The 18364-nt window shown below is 35.7% G+C and overlaps 1 protein-coding gene across 1 annotated transcript in view; it reads right to left on the reverse strand.

The window, feature by feature from the left end:
- Positions 1-18364, reverse strand: part of ANKRD31 (ankyrin repeat domain 31) — a 151290-nt gene that overhangs the window by 61916 nt on the left and 71010 nt on the right. The window contains 6 exon segments of the mRNA XM_059416379.1: positions 609-751; positions 2285-2422; positions 5739-5903; positions 6591-8115; positions 9050-9102; positions 13838-13985. Coding sequence (XP_059272362.1) covers positions 609-751; positions 2285-2422; positions 5739-5903; positions 6591-8115; positions 9050-9102; positions 13838-13985 — 2172 coding nt within the window.

Here is an 18364-nt window from a genome sequence, read left to right on the forward strand (position 1 = left end):
TCTGAATTGTCTATTGATAAAAGTCTTCTGCTTAGATTTGTCAAAAAGGAGTTTAAAAACATTAATAATTTTAAGGTTTAGTTTTGAAATTCAGTGTTACTGAAATAATTTTCTTTTGTGCAATTTTCTTTTGTGACAGCTGTCTGATTAAGAAAAACGAAGGAGAAAAATATATAACAAACCCACAGGAACATGCATTTTTATCCATTTCTTTGAAACTTAAACCTACGGAGAAATTGAGTTAGGAAAAAAAAATCTGTCAACATATATTATCACTATAATTAGATCTTTTATACACAAGAGCAAATCATTTAATACAATTAAAAATGGAATGTATTAGATTTATAGGCTACATTTACCCTGAGACATTTCATTTTATTCTGAGTTACATGAATTTTATGAGGAAAAGACAATGGAAAAACAATTCATTAGTTAATATGATTTTCCAGTCAATAAACAACATCCTATCTTCATTTAAAATTTTAAGTAGGTTTTAAAAATTATTTATTTTAAGGAATTACTTTAGTGTTCAGTTTAAAATACCTTCATTTTCTTCACTCATTTTTCTAAGAAAAAGTAATGGGAAACCAATCTGATGTGCACTGTACCTTTAAATGATTGTTGGCAGCAGCATCATGTAAGGGATCAATCCCATCTAGATTTTCACAATTAACATTAGCACCAGCTTTTAACAACTCTACAATTATATCATTAGATCCCTCACTAGATGCCTCATGAAGTGGTGTCCAACCTAAAAAAGGAAAAAAGAAAAAAAACAGAAGCTGCTGCCTATAAATCAACATTCATGTAATAACGTCATTATTAATTTTATTTGCCTTAATACAATGGATATCTATGTTGATTCAAATGTATATATTAAGTATCAGACAAGAAATAATATTGAAAACCATGGCCTCAAAATGTTTCAATTTTGAAAACCAATCTCATAAAAAATATTTATCAATTCAAGTGCCAAAACAGAAGACTCACAGAACATAAAATATAATGGGACTAGAGTAAATACTAATCATGTCAATTTGTCTCAACTCAGATATTAAAATAGAGTAAGATCAGGTCTGCTTCCCCATTTGTATCTCTGTATTGTCATATACCTCTTTAAAATGACATAATATTCTTGAAATCAATCTTTGAGTTTTTCCCTCTGTTAACTCCTCACACAAGATTATTTTGTGCTTGAGCAAAATGTCAGATCAATTTAAATATGGAGGCTGAAAATAAAAATAAGGAAAGAGAGAAACAACAAATAATTAAAAAGAGAGGAGAAGAGAAGGGATAGGGAAATGGGAAAAAAAAAAACTGGCACTCTCTCCAAAGTGACAGTTTAGTATTAAGATCTCTGAGGAAAAAACCTAAATAAAGCTCTCTGTACTCCTCATTCTGTATACTTCCTCTGAATGCTCCCACATGTATGTTAAAAACTGTTTCAGAGGAGGTTATTTTAGCATTGGGTGAAAACCAAGATAAATTTAACTACTCAACTAAATAATATATTATTATTTTTTAAAATTTATTTATTTATTCTTTTTAATAAACATATAATGTATTTTTATCCCCAGGGGTACAGGTCTGTGAATCGCCAGGTTTACATACTTCACAGCACTCACCATAGCACATACCCTCCCCAATGTCCATAACCCTACCCCCCTCTCCCAATTCTCCTCCCCCCAGCAACTCTCCGTTTGTTTTGTGAGATTAAGAGTCACTTATGGTGACTCCAATCCCATTTTGTTTCATTTATTCTTCTCCTACCCCCTTAATCCTCCCATGTTGCATCTCCACTTCCTCATATCAGGGAGATCATATGATAGTTGTCTTTCTCCAGCTGACTTATTTCGCTAAGCATGATACCCTCTAGTTCCATCCACATCGTTCTGGAATTGTGATGCCACCAACTTTGGGTTTCTTTTTCAATATTCCTTTGGCTATTTGAGGTCTTTTCTGGTTCCATATAAATTTTAGGATTATTTGTTCCATTTCTTTGAAAAAAATGGATGGTATTTTGACAGGAATTGCATTAAATGTGTAGATTGCTTTAGGTAGCATAGACATTTTCACAATATTTGTTCTTCCAATCCAGGAGCATGGAACTAAATAATACATTATATAATATAATATGATATGATATGATATGATATGATATAATATAATATATTATTAAAAAGTTCAAAGTTAGCAGCCAGCATGAGAACTGGGGTAGGGTGGATGAAATGTATACTTCAGTAATTTCGGTTATAAACACAATTAAAATTTCAAGAATCCAAACCTGCATTATCTTTTAGATTCACATCTGCTCCAGATTCTATTAGAGCCTTCACCAGAGACAAATTTCCTCTTCTGGCAGCCAAATGAAGCCGGCTTTCCCCTCTGGCATTCCTCTTATTGATCCCAACTGTTTTCACTTCTGTAAATTTGCCAAGTAAAGCTGAGGTTTCTTTTCTGTCAAATGCTGATCATTACAAAGGAGCTCAGAAAATACACTGCAACTTCCTCAAAATATCCTAAATAGGGTGCACTACACAAAACATACGTGAATATCATCATTGCTATTACTGTTTAAAAATCTAACTTGTGAAGGAATTGTAGAGCATCTAAGCACATTAGTTTGCATTCATTCTAACAGCTGTTTAATCACTCTATTATAAGCTTGATTACAACAAATAAACTTCCTTCAGCTCTACCCTCATTTTGCCCTCAGTAGTCCTTTAACAATGGAAAAAATTTTTCTTAAAAACAAATTATAATTTTATAAAACTCCTCTTTCTATAACTCTTCTCTAACCCAGTGAGTGTGTTTCTGATCACAAAAGACACCAAAACCCAGAGTATGGCCCAATGGATTATTTTTTCTTTCAAAAAAGCATGCAGTACAACATCATTATCCAAAGATTTTTTAAAAAAATCTTCTCCTTGCACCACAAGTTATAGAGATTTAAGTTGGAGATAAAAAAAAAAAAAAATCAAAACCAACCAAACAAAAAAAAAAAAACCTGACTATGTTTTCCCCTCAATTTCCTCCCCAAACCATGCTAAAATGATAGTAAAAGATTTTTTTTTTAATACCATAAAAAGAAAATAGAAAAGGAAAAAATAGAGGACAAAGACTTCAACAACTTTTTGGCAAATGGAAAATCACTGCTGGAGAAGGGTTAACCAACTTCGTGAAGTGGGGGAAATGCCTGACCCAAATGCCTGCAAAAAGAATTAGAGAGAGAGCCCATCTGAACCCAGCATTTGGGGGCAGGGTGAAAAGCAGTGTGCGTTGAACTGGGCTAGAAACATGGAGATTGACTAAAAGTATATACATAGAAGTTGGGACTAGTTCCTTTCCCTAACCCTGAATGTCTGGCAATCATTCCTCTCACCCAAGGTCCCCATCCCCAAGCCAGATTTATTTTCTGTAGAAACTACATCAGAGAAGCTTGAGAGTGAGACACAAGGAAGGCAAAGTAGAGGATTAGAGTGATGAAATAGAAAAGAATATTCATTAAACCAGTAGTACTCAAATGTAGTCCCAGATTAGCAGTATCAGTATCACCCGGGAAACTTGTTAGAAATGCTAATTCTCCAGCTCACCCCACAAGCCTACTGCAGAGGACAGACTTTAAGGTAACTCCTTATGATCCCCATCTCCTGGTATTTATGGCCTTGTATCATCCATTCCTCTTGAATAATTTGCTTCTAACCAATAGAATGCCTTAATATTGAGGGTATTTCACTTCCTTGATTAGGTTTTAAGAAACTGTAACATCTTCTGTCTTGCTAGCAAAGTTGCTCTACCACCTTTAGCTTGCATGTTTTGAAGAACCAAGAGGACACACTGGAAAAGCTCATGATGGAAGAAACTGAGGATGACCACAAGCTGGCTACAACCCTCAAGGAACTGAGTTCTGACAATAACCACATGAGCTTGAAAATGGATCCTTCCCTGGTTGGGCCTTCAGAAGAGACTCCAGTCCTGGCCAATACCTTGACTGTAGTCTATGAAATATCCTGAGCAGAAGACCTACCTAAGCCATGTCCAATTCCTGATCTACAGAAACTATAAGATAAAAAATGTGTGTTGTTTTAAACTGCCAAGTTTGTAAATGTGTAATACACTAATAGATAATATACCTAATGATTAGACTTTCTGGGAACAGAGCCCAGCAATCTGTGTTTTAACAAGCTTTCCAGGTGAATCTGATGCAAAATAGGGTTTGAGAACCACTGCATTAAATCTTAAGATGCGCTCCCTATTCTATTTCCTAAAGCCAGGAACTAGGCACCTAGTTTCAGGGCAAGAGATATAAAGTTCAGAGAATTACTCTCTAAAAGACGGATTCTTTGGTTATGTGAATCACAGGGAACACTGACAGCTTCATGTCTGCCACTGACATCTAGAGAAAATCATACTGCTCTTAAATATTTGCACTTAGAAATTCTTTATTTGAAGAATAAAGACATATTATATATATATTTAATGTTATATATAATATATACAGAATATATTTTAAAATTATGTAATATCCAAAACAGCAGACCTGTAGTTTGCAAGTAGACTTGTAGTTTGGAAACACTCTCCAAAAATTGTTACTTTGAATGGTACAAATCTTCTCACCTAGCTCATGGTGTGTTGTAGCGAAGAATATAGGCACATGAAAAACATTTTGGGGCAAAAATTCAAAAACTGTTCCATTTTACTGTCATCATAAATTTCTACAGCACATAACTAAAATTTTAAAATAAAATCTGGAAAAAACTGGAAAAGAAACGAACAGAACTCGTATTTTCACAAGAAACTTCTTCATAAAGTCCACTGTGGTTAATGCTGAACACTTCTTAATAGCATCATACTTCATTAACAAATTAACAAATATTAATTGATAATATTTAATAACTGGCATCAATATTATTTATTAATAAAGTATAATGCTACTAAGGCATTCTCAGCTTTCAGTTACTTTGTATGTGATTTTTTTTTTTTTTTTTTTTACTTTCTGGAAACTCAAGATCCTTAATTATATCTGCAGAGATTCTTTTTCTATTTAGGTAAAATTCACTCTTTTATATAAGATATCATCACAGGCTCCAGGGATTAAGACATGGACATGTGCTGGAGGGCCACTATTCAACTACAGGAGGGATGTATAAGAAGGGCTTTAGATTACACGAGAGGGGGACACAGAGAATGCCTAATCCTACCTTTTAATAGACAATAGATAAATAAACTTTTCAGTGTTTACTATTTAACCTGAAGTGGCCTGACCTCGCCTACTGTTCACCACAGAACTAGCTCCAAGAACTGTCAAAGGATGGTTAACTTGTCCATACTGCCAAACATACTCAGTTCATTCATCTGACAATAAGAAACCAGTGACCATTCTTTAACTTGCCTTATGGTAAAAGGGCTCAATGGAAGTATCTAATAGATCCGGCATAATTCAGATGCACTGCCCCCATTCAAAATTCTTGCTGTCTCTCTGTTTATCTTACCTCCCCTAACATTTAAAATTAGAAGTCATAGGCAGAAACATGACAAGAATATACTGACAACTAATGGATTCTCATGTGGTACTTTATAATAAAACAATCTAAAAAAAAAAAGCTGAAATAATCTTATAAGTTAGTGAATGAGAAGAACCAACGGTAAATCTGAGAGTTTAGAAAGTTCCTGAAGTACAGTGCACTGCTGGGTGTGATCATGTTAACTTTTACCTATACAGGTATAGGAATACAAACCTTGACTGCAGGTAGCTTTCAAGAAATTTTGCCTTTTTCTGATACTCTGAACTTTTTTGTGTTCTTGGATATTAGATGTGCAAATTTCAGAATCTGTTTTTTCTTTTTTCTCACCATTTCTCATAGTGGTTTCATCTCCATTGATATTATTAGTTAATTCCTCATCTGAAAAACAAACATTTTGCAACCTTAGTGCTGCACTTCTTCTTACTTGTTACATGATTAGAAAAGAGTCTGGCATCAACCTCTTCTAAGTTTCTATTCCTAACTGGACTGATTTTTTATTTTATTTTATTTTATTTTTAAGGGAATGAAACTATTTAAAATGATTTTGGGGGCGCCGTGCTGCCTCAGTTGGTAGAGCGTATGATTCTCCTTCTTCGAGTTGTGAGTTAGAGCCCTGGTGGATATAGAGATTACTTAAAAATAAAATCTTTAAAAAATGTTTTTATATAATAAACAAAGTTTGCTGGATGCAATTCTGATGGGAATATAGTGAATCACTGAAATCAACAGAGTTAACAGTTTCCTGCTATGGAAATGTTAGTTTAACGGATACTAAATAAGTGCCATATTAAAAAGAAAAATATAAAAAATAGATTAAAAAACATAAAACATAAAAATTGATAGAAATACTGCTTATTCTGTCAATATCAATTTAGCAACAATCTCTGAAAATAACAGTTTGATTTTCAAAGTCAACAATATTACTTAACTAACAGTATCCCTAAATTATATAGTCCACATGTCCTCATTCTTGTCAGTTCGGCTAGTTCAGTGGAATTCAGTTAGAAATTTCTATAAAATAAGTAAAAATACAGATGTGTACAAAGCAAGTGATACTACCAATACCTGGTTTATGAGAAATTTCCTTTTCTTCTTTCTGTCTAAGTTGTGAGATATTGGTCAATTCCTTACTGATATTGTCAGTAGAATAAAAAACTGTATCATGTATGGTTTTGCTCTCTGGAAGATCTTGTTTCCTTTTTTCAACTGTAGTTGTTTCTATTACTTGAGAATTAACAACTGTGGATAAAGACCCATTTGAAGAACTTGTTTTCTGGCTTTCATCACTGTAATTCCTTTTAGGGTCTTCTCCTTCATTTACCTTTCCCACAATATGAATATCTGTTTGATCCATTAAAGGAGTTGGTGCTCTAGTGCTAAAATCTTGAGGCCTTTTGAATAGCTTCACATGACTAGTCAACTTTGAAGCTTCCTGTGTTGAAAATGTTCTTGGACAAGCTAGGAAAGTATGCTCAGGACTGCCATGTGAGTGATCAAAAGAAGTTTCACATGCGCATTGTTCATAATTTGCAACATGTTGTTCAGGACCTATTGTATTTTCTGAATCAGAAAGATTAACAGCTTCCTGTTGTAGAAGTAATAGACTGCAGGCTTTCAACTCATTTTCCTGTGAAAAATGGTCTTCAGAAGGGAAAAACTGTTGAAAATCCATTTCTTCTATATTTGTTATAATATTCTCATTATCGTTACAATGGTTTTTGCAACCTGTAGAACATACCACTCTTTTACATGCTACAGTCTTCTCAGAGGTAAAGCAATCATCATCATCATTATTAAAATTTTCCTTTATCAAGGATGCAAAAGAATTTTCCCACTTTTTAAGGCTCTCACCTTTCTGACCTGAGTTACTGTTTTCAGGAGATTTATGAGGGCTAATGCTCTGTTGTTCTAGGTGACAGTTAGGCTGCTGATCTGTAGTAACAAGTAGTAACTTGGTTTCTTTCTGTAAGCCAAGTCCTGAGAAAAGAACAGCTTCCTCTTGGTCAGTGGATTCTAAGAATTTTATTTCTTGATTATCTGATAAATCCAGGCCCTGGGCATGTGTCTCTTTGGGAACTGAACAAGTCTCAATACTGTTACCTAATCCATTTTTCAGGCTTGACAGAGCTGGGCTAAAAAGTTTATGTGACTCTTCTGGAAGGTCATCAAAGGTTTGGAGATCATCGTGCTGACCAGTAACCAATCTGTTTCTTCTTCTGAAAGAAGAAAGAGCTATTGTCTTTCTTGGACTGCATATTTCTTGTTTTGCATCATCCACTTGAGTTCTTTTATGTCGTGTGTTTCTTCTTCCTTTATCAGTAGACACGTTTGTGTTAGGACTTTTGACACTCTGAAGACTCTTCTTTTGGAGTCCCATAGTAGAGTAGATTTGGTGAAGTGTTAATTGTTTATGCTTAGAGTTAACAAATTTTGTGTCTTTGGAATCTTTTTGGTAAGGTTCATATACATCTTTATTTATAAATAAACCCTCTTTGCTTCCTTCATTAACTTTTACAAGTTCTGACTTCTGTCTGTTGGAATTTTCATCACAAACAAACCCAGTGAGATTTTTAGAACTGAATTTTGGTTTCTAAAGAAAAAAACATAAAGTTAGCTTTAATTTTCAGCTGTAGTTCTATATTCAATTAATTCAGGATTGCTGATTAATCAAACCATTACTTCATTCAATTATATGATTTGATCTAACCACAGGGCCTGATGGGATATGTACAACTGATATTTTAAAGAAGACAACTAACAGAAAAAGACAAATATAGTAGACTAAAACTCATTATGTACATTACTGTGTATTTTCTGCTTCATATTTTAATTTGTTTTTGCCAGTGTTTAGCAGTATCAATCCTAGAAAGCATAATAAAAAAATTTAATTTACTTCATTTTTCCGGGCTTTAAGCAAAATCAAAGAAGAATGCTTTAGAAACAATTTCATCTTTTCATTGTTGTATAGACAGAGCTAGATTAAGAGAGTTCTTTCATCTAGTATCTGTGACAGACTATAGGTAGGGCAGCAGAAGTAGGAACTTAAAAACGAGACAGACATCCTCCCAAACTGATCTGCATGAAAAAAATCATTGTGGGCTGAAGATTAAAACAGAGAGACCGCTTCCTCTCACTCACCACAACCCAAGTACCAGATGAAGAGTAACTGCCCACCATATAAAATTTGAAGGAATGGATCAACACCTTTGGCTCTTGTACTGTGCTTAGGCCAGAGGAAATTCGACATGGTTGATAAACCTCAAGGTTCCATGAAGAGGAGGACAAAGGAAATGGCTACTGATACATCAGTGTGCCAAGATAAGCTAAATTTACTCAATTGCTTCACAAACTAACAGCCCAGAACCCTCTGATCCTCATGTAATTATTCCAAAGTTTCTTAAAAGCAAAGGTGATGTCACTGTTCCTGATGAATGCTTCAACCATCTTTCTTTCCACTCTGATAATCTATAAAATAAACAGCAGGTTCATTCCATAAACATATTTATTACTAAACAGAGCTATACCTTTTGCTGGTATGTATCCTCTATGTCTAATGGACCGATACTGTTCTTTTGAGCTATAAACAAAAGGAGAAAATCAGAGAAAATAGCCTCCAATGATCAGACTCTAGATTTCCAAAACCCACCAGTCCTCTGCCATGAAAAAAACAGAGAAATAAGTGAAATTATGCAAACGTTTTCCATTCAAATTGGCACATATAACATTCCTATAATTGATAACTTTCCTATGTTTTAGAAGCCCAATACTATAGGAAAAGCAATATGCTCCAACAAAAACTAAAGACTAGCAATAAACTCACTATTTTAACATTGGCCACAGATATATCCAGATACACAACTGCTACAAACTACTTTAATAAGGCAAAAGATTCTTTTGTAATTAACTGGATTATCATTTCCTAATATGTCAGCTTCTTAAGGTTCTAGTATGAATTAATGCTTCACTCTCTTAAAAGAGAAACATACATGCATGGAAAAGGCTACTCTTGAGAATGTGTAAGACAAAAAAAGATGGTCTGAATAAAATATACCTAGGTTGATAATAAAAGTACTTTAGTGTCTCTTTTAAATAGTAGAGATACAATTAGTTACCTATATATGCATTTGGCCACAAAAGATAAAAACCTAGAAACAGTGCCTTGTACATAGGAGGTATTCAATGATTATTTAATAGAAGGAGGAATAAATGAATGAACATCTTAGATGTGATATGTAAAAAATACAAAATTCTTTAAATCCATTATGATCTAGAAATGTAAAAATATTTTAACAGCGATATAAGTGGGAAAAAGAACATTTTATTTCTTGAGAATAATTTTCATGACAGCAATCAAATTATAATGTACATAATGAGGCCTGGCATTCACCTATTCACCTCATGCAGGAGGGCTGACTCATAGAATGTCCTTCAATGGAGCACAGTCTCTGAAGCCTCCTCCTGAGTTTCTATTTCCACTCATTTGCTTAGCAGCTCAGTGACCCTGGGTTAAGTTTCTTAATGCCTCTGCCTCAGCTCCATAAAATGAAAGTATTAACAGTCTTTATCTTATAGAATTGTTACAAGGATTAAATAAGATAATCCATGTAAAAAGTTCAGAAAACTTCCTGGCACAAAGAAAGTACTCCATTATTAATTTTGTTATTATTATTTTTCAAGAGCAAAAAGGACTGTGTGCCTTCTCCTAACTTTGGTTCTTAAATAAAAGAACAGGGGGCACCTAGGTGCTCAGTCAGTTAAGTGTCTATCTTCATCTCAGGCCATGACCCCAGGGTCCTGGGATCAAGTCCTGCATCTGGCTCCCAGCTCAGCGGGAAGACTGCTTCTCCCTCTCCTCTGCTCTTGCTCTCTCTTGTCTCTCTCTCTCTCTCTCAAATAAATACAATCTTAAAAATACAAAAATAAATAAAAGTATTTTAAATAAAAGAGCAGAAACCTTTTTCTGGTTCTACGGAAACCTGCTTCTGGTTCTACAGGAACCACCATTTGGGGCATAATTCCTAAGAGAATCTGGAAGCAAGAGAGGGGCTTTCATCCCTTCTCACTTTGCATCTTTCAACTAACATTTTTTCTTTAATTTTCATCTTATTTTATTCAAATTCAATGAAGTAAATACAGTGTATCATTAGTTTCAGATGTAGAGTACAGTTATTCATCCGTTGTATATAACACCCAGTGCTCATTACATCATGTGCCTTCCTTAATGCCCATCTCAGTTTTCAAAGTCTATATTCCCTAGTATAACCAACTTAAAAAAAAAAACAGTACACAGATATAAATTCTGAGGTGGTGAATTTTTTTTTTTAAAGATTTTATTTATTTATTTGACAGAGAGAAATAACAAGTAGACGGAGAGGCAGGCAGAGAGAGAGAGAGGGAAGCAGGCTCCCTGCTGAGCAGAGAGCCCTATATGGGACTCGATCCCAGGACCCTGAGATCATGACCTGAGCCGAAGGCAGCGGCTTAACCCACTGAGCCACCCAGGCGCCCCTGAGGTGGTGAATTTTAGTGATGTTGCTGTTATTCTTTTCAGTTAGTTAGTAAGTTAGTAAGAATTGTAAACAATTTCTTACTAACTTATAACGTTGGTAAGTTAGGAAATTAGTAAGAATGAACTCCTGTTCTATACCAAAGTAGATATATTATATTCTATAACAGAAAAGCACCAAAAATACATTGCATAAGGAAAAGTCTTTTATTCATTAAAAGATCTTCAATTGAAATTTAAAAGCAAATACTCTGATATTCTTTAAGTAAGCTAATTTTTTCATTTATATTAAGTAAGCTGATTATTAACTTAAGAAATATTCAAACCACCCAATGAAGCATAATATAGTCCACCTTGGTAAATTGCCTCCCTAAAGAAGAGTGGGAGCTATCTCCAAAGAAGAAAGGCTTGGGATTCCTTCCATGAATGAAATTCCCTTGGGTAAGTATAGGTCAAAAGTGGGCACTGTTGAACATGAGATTCTAGACTTGGAGAAAGAGCTAAAATGCTGGAGAAAGTACTCTCAGCAGAGCAAAACCATGCATGCTACCATGAAATAGAGAAGTTAAGCAATTAAGCAGATTATCAAAACAAAAATGTATAAATATACATACTTTTGCTTCCAACTGAATATTTGCAATTTTTCATATAGCTTGAAATGTAAATATGAATGCAATAATCTATACAGTTTATATAAATATGAATATAATAATCCATCTCAATGTGCTTTTATAGACCTGGCCTCAAAAAGGTATAGTCTGTCCCTCTTATTTTCTGATGAGATTGGGCTAGAAGGGCAAGAAGTCTTTTGTTCTAAAGAACTATTAATTACCTCTTGGTAGCCTTTAATTATCAGTAATGTTATCTTTTTATTATACAGTAGGGTGTTTTAATCCAAGTCTTGGTCCTTAGTCAACAGTATTCAAACAGTTACCTCTTTAGGGAAAATTTTATTAAAATATAGTTTAATGGAGTGCCTGGGTGGCTCCGTCAGTTGGGCACATTCCTTCAGTTCAGGTCATGATCCCAGGGGCCTGGGTTTGAGCCCCATGCCAGGCTCCTTGCTCAGCAGCGAGTTTGCTTCTCCCTCTCCCTCTGTTCTCCCCTTGTGCTCTCTCTTTCTCTCAAGTAAGTAAATAAAATCTTTAAAAAACATATATAGCTTAATGAAAGTGAATGAGGCACATACACATCTCTTGAAGGTAAAGAATTTGCTTGTTTGTGTTTAAAAGGACTAACACACTATTTATTCGACAAATATTTACTAATGCCTACTGCAGATAAGGCATTTTAGTACTCATCACCACACTAAATAAAGATCCTTTCCTTCATTGAGCTTAGATTCTTGAGGAAAGACTGAAAACAAAAAATAAACTGTCCAATGTGTTAGAAGGTGTTAAGTGCTGTGGGGAAAAGATCAATATAATAGAGTAGGGCAAGAGGGATTAGAATGAGTGTGGCAGTTTGAAAGACATGTTTATAAAATTTTTGATACTACTCCTTTCAAAAGGTGCTTATAACAAATAGAATGTTGCAGAACTGGTTATGTATCACTTCCAAGACTAAGTTACAGAAAGTTTGAAGCTCTGTCTTGGGTGGATTCTCTCTCTTGATCACTTCCTCTGAGCCAGGCTATCAGCAGACCTGTGGAAAAAGCTCATGTAGCAAGCAACTGAAGCCTCCAGCTAGCAAGCAGTGAGGAAATGAGGCCTGCCAAGAACCACTCGAGTGAGCTTGAAAGTAGATTTTCCTGTCCTAGCTGAGCCCCAAGATGACCATCCCTCACTAAGAACTTGCCTGCAACCCATAAGAGACCCTAATCCAGAATGGTTACTCACTTTAAAGGTTTCCAGACTTCTAATCCTTAGAAACTCTGAGAGATAATAAATGTTTGTTGTTTTAAGATGTTAAACTTTGGGTAATTATTGCATAGTGATAAATAACTAATACAGTGAGGGTAGGAAGGAAGCAGTTTGCAGTATTAAATAGGATGGTCTAAGCACCCCCCACCCCGAGAAGATCACATTTGAACTAAGACTTGAAGGATGTGGGGAAGGCCCACCTGAGAAACAGCAAGGAGGCCAGTGTTACTGAAGTCCAGTGACAAAGACAGAGAATGGCAGGAGAAGAAATTAATTAGCGTGGCCAGCTAAAACAGGGGCCTGTAGGCCACTGTAAGGATATTGACATTTCTTCTAGATTAAATGGAGAGCCGCTGCAGGGTTCTGAACAGAAGAATGTTGTGATCTTACCAAAAAATCTAACAGACATATTAAGGAGAATATAAAGAAAGTGCCATGATGTAAATTCTTCTTATTGACAACCATAAATCGAGTTCTTTTGTAGTTCAATTTTTACCACTGTAATGGATGACAGGGTAAAAAATACAGCCATAAGAAAAGACTGTTTGGGAATAGAAATAGAAATAAACAATCCTGGCCATACTCGTCAAAAAAGATACAGCCAAATACAATTTACATCATATCAGGTTATTCAGCCAAAAAACTGTCAGGGAAAAAAAAAAAACAACAACTTTATAGAAGTTTTCTTAACAGTTTGCAATGCACAGCTAGGGGAAAATTACATTTGATATGATCTCTCTTTGTTCTCTTTGTTCTTTTAGAATCCTTCCATTATGTGTACTTGCAAACAAGTCAGTGTGCTTCATTAAAGGAATGGAACAAGGACACCACTGGTTGGATTTTCTCAAAACTAAGAAGGAAACGAAACTTACTTTCTATAATTCTAAATTCAATTTCTGTAACTCTCTATGAATATGATAAACAGATATAACAGAACAATTTACCTGATGTAAGGAGATGTTTTTGGTGTTTAGGAATATATTTCTCAAGAAGACGCTTCATACGTGAATCTTTGGCCTCATCCACAGCACATTTTCCACTGTCACTTCTAAGTAACGGATTGGCTCCATTCAAAAGAAGTAACTCTGCCACCTACAGGAAGACTGTTCATGTGAGCATGCCCAGACAATAGGTATATTACTGGACATGTGAGCTAGCACACAATTCTAAGCAATACCTGGTATTTCTTTCAGTGTGGATTTACTTACAACTTTGCCGAATAAAAAAATTAATGTAATTGTTACTGAATCATAACTTGTTGATATACATACTCTTCTCTTACAACAAAAAAGAGAGAAAGAGGGAGAGAAGGAGAGGAAAAAAGAGAGAAAGGGGTAGACCGGGAGAGAGAGGGAGGGAGGAAGGTATTGAAGGAGGAAGGAAAGGTCAGAAATGTAAATATAGTTCAAGTGCTGGTAAATTAGAGACGGCAGATATAAGAAGAATTAGCATTGGGTTCTGTAGTAGAAAACATAAGTTTAACAGGTTCCAGGAGATGGTTATGTCTTCTACCTCTAACTGTGTTGCTGCTGTTCCTCCTCAGAGTATTAGGGAAAAACCATTCAACCCTTAATCTGTTACTGCTCCTCAAGGAACCTCCTCCATGAAGCACTCCCTGATCTCCCATCCATAGTTGCTCTAGAGAAAAATGACCTCTCCCTTCTTTCAGGTACATATTTTACTGTAATGCACAATATATATTGTATTTATCATTGTATTATTTCTTATATATCTGTCTCTTCTATACACTAAGGTTTCTGAGAGTAGGACTACATTTTTCTTCTAAAATTTGTTATTTTTGAATAAGGAGTTAATAAATATAGTTCAAATACAGAAGGCTCAGAAAAGTATACAATGAGAGATAAGTTTCCCTCCTCTACCCTTGTTCTCCAGGCATCCAATTTTCCTAAGCCCTTTTTATAGTTTCTCCTGAATTTTTCCACAACCTAGCCTAACAGGGGTGTGTGTGTGTGTGTGTACACAGACATATGTATACATATTTTTTGTTATGCAGGTAGTCATATATTATATACATTCCCCTATATTTTGTCTCTGAACAAAGCTTTGAGATTGTACCATATCAGTATAAAATGAACTTCATTATTTTTAGCAGCTAAGTAATAGTCTACTATTGAATGTGCAGTACTTTATTTAACCAGTAGCCTCTTGACAGATGTTTAAGTTGCTTACAAGCTTCTACTACAAATACATGTCTTAATCATCTTTACATCGTTACTGCCTATCTCAGTGTCTGGCATAGAGTAAATATTCAATAATATTCTTTAATAAAAGAATGCATGTAATCAGGGAGGATGTGGGGAGTATGCTCTAAGTAAACCTACACTAAAAGGAGCCTAAATTTTTATGTTAATCTGGAATGAGAAAAGGGATCTGAATTTCTGTAAATTACATATCCCCTTCAAAGTAAATACATATACGTTCTTCCTTTTATAACAAAGCATACTAGGAGAGAAAAAATCACAATACCACAAAGGGACAATGTAAGCCAGATACCTTAAACATTATCCAGACTCAGCAATTCTGCTTTTCAAACTATTTTATTATGAGAATTTAATGCTAGATAGGGAAATTGAAAGTAACAGTAGATATAATTAAATCTGTAATCATATATAAGCCAGATGAGGTATAAGAAGATAATGAATTTATGCTAGATCTTCATGCTTTATTCAGAAAAAAAAAAAAAAGAGTACACAGCTTTCTTTTAGGAAAAGAAGTTTTGGGAGAGAGGAAGGAAGATGGCAGAGAGTAGGGGACACTAGTTTTGTCTAGTCCCTGGAATTCAGCTAGCTAGCTATCAAACCATTCTGAACACTGTGAACTTGACTGGAGATCTAAAAAAAAGAACTGCTATAATACTACAAATAGAAAAGTGACCACATTCTGCATGGTAGGAGGTTCGGAGAAGTGAATCTAGTGATGTATTGGAAAATAAACTGCAAGGGGAGGGAGCCTCCATCAGCTGGATACTGAAAAGTAATAAGCAGTGGAGCACAAAATGGAAACTTTTAGAAGTCTGTTCTGGTGGGGAACGTCCCTGCCTGAAAGGTCCTCAGGCAGTGAAGTGGGGCAGAATCCTAGGTGGGACAGCATGGTCTCAGGATCCCCGAGGTCACAAGCAGACTGGGCATACCTGAGTGCAGCAGAGTTCCCAAATATCAGAGTGGGGAACCCAGCTGCAATCAGTGAGCCCAGGCGTGGGCTTTCAGCTTGGGGTTGCCATAAACTGCAAACGGGCAAGGTCAGGCAACTGCTCTGATCAGGGACCAGCAAGTCTCAGAACCAAGGCAAGAACTCCCTTTCTCCCCCAGAAGGAAGCACGGATGTATGCCACAGGAGTCTACAGGGTTTGGAGACTTGAAACGGGGTCACATGCCTAGATAAAAATGCTCGGTCACAGGCTGGGTGAGCACAGACAGTAGATGGACACCAGGGAGACAGGAGTAATGACTGCTTTTCCTTGAGGATGGGTGCACTGAGGAGTGAGGGGAGTGAGCTTTTGGCTCCAAGGGCCGGAGATTGGGAGACTGCCATTTTCATTCTCATCCTCTAAAGCAGTACAGAAAGCCTTTAGGGTACAAAAGTCACACAGAGCAATCTGTACTGGGTTACTTAGCCTGACCCCTTGGTGCATTTCTGCCCCAGGCAGAGACACCCAAGAATCAGAACAATAGGCCCCTCCCGGAGAAGATCAATAAGAACATCCAGCTAAGACCAAGTTTACCCATCAAAGACAACTGTAAAACTCCAGTACTAAGGGAAAGGATATACAGAATTCATGAGGTTTTTTTCTCACAATGCTTTAGTCTTTCTTTCTTTCTTTCTTAAAAGATTTATTTATTTGACAGAGAGAGATCACAAGTATGCAGAGAGGCAGACAGAGAGATAGGAAGGGAAGCAGGCCCCCTGCTGAGCAGAGAGCCCAATGCAGGACTCAATCTCAGGACCCTGAGATCATGACCTGAGCCAAAGGCAGCGGCTTAACCCACTGAGCCACCCAGGCACCCTGCTTTAGTCTTTCAATTTTAATTTTTCCTCTTTCTTCCATTTCAACTTATTTCTTATTTTATCAACTCTTTTTTAAGTCTTTAAATATTCATTTTTATAGTTACATTCTATCCTCTCATTGTATTTAATTTTATTTTTGTAGGTATATGTTTTTCTTTCTTTACAATTTTGAGATCTAGTTTCTTCTAACAAACAGACCAAAGTACACCTGGGATCTAGTGTATTGCTCTGTTCTGTTCACTTGTCTGATTATATTCACTCCCTCTCTCTTTTTTTCTTTTCCATTTCTGGTCTCCTATGATTTGTTCAGTGTATATTTCTCTGGGGTCATTGTGACTATTAGTATTTTATTCTCTTGTTCATCTAAGCTTCTCTGGACAGAAGGCCAAGATGGAAAAACTCACCACAAAAAAGAGAACAAGAAGCAGTACTGACTGCCAGGGACCCAATTAATATGGATGTAAGTAAGATATAAGAACCAGAGTTCAGAATAATTATTATAAAGATACTAATTATACTTTTAATAAGATGCAACAAAAAATGGAGGCTCTTACTGCTAGGATAAATGAGGCAGAAGAGAGAATGTGTGATACAGAAAACAAAATGATGGAAAATAAAGAAACCAAGAAAAAGAGAGATAAACAACTACTGGATCACAAGGGGAGAATTCGAGAGCGAAGAGATATTATGAAGCAAAACAATATTAGAATAATTGGGGTCCCAGAAGGAGAAGGGGGGGCAGAGGGTATATAGGAATAAATTATAGCAGAGAACTTTTCTAATTTGGGGAAGAAAACAGGCATCAAAACCAGGAGGCACAGAGAAGCCCCCCCTGTCAAAATCAATAAAAATAGGTTAATACCCCATCATTTAATAGTAAAACTTACAAGTCTCAGAGACAAAGAGAAAACCCTGAAAGCAGCTCCAGACAAGAGGTCCTTACCCTACAATAGTAGAAACATAAGCCGAGCAGCAGACCTATCCACAGAGACCTGGCAGGCCAGAAAGGACTGTGATGATATATTCAGGGTGCTAAATGAGAAAAATATGCAGCCAAGAATACTGTATCCACTAAGGTTATTATTCAGAATAGAAGGAAAGATAAAGAGCTTCCAGGACAAACAGAAACTAAAAGAATTTGTGGTCACTAAAACAGCCCTACAAGAAATTTTAAAGGGAATCCTTTAAGTGAAGAGAGAATCCAAAAGTTACAGACCAGAAAAGAACAGAGACAATATACAGAAAGAATGACTTCACTTATATAACACAAAGGCACTAAATTCATATCTGTCAATAGTTACTCTGAATGTAAATGAGCTAAATGGCCCAAACAAAAGATACAGGGTATCAGATTGGATAAAAAAGCAAGACCCATTGATACGCTATCTATAAAAGACTCAATTTAGACCCAAAGACACTCCGGATGGAAAGTGAGAGGGCAGAAA

This window comes from Mustela nigripes, chromosome 12 (assembly GCF_022355385.1).
Source record: "Mustela nigripes isolate SB6536 chromosome 12, MUSNIG.SB6536, whole genome shotgun sequence".
Classification (NCBI taxonomy): Eukaryota; Metazoa; Chordata; class Mammalia; order Carnivora; family Mustelidae; genus Mustela; species Mustela nigripes.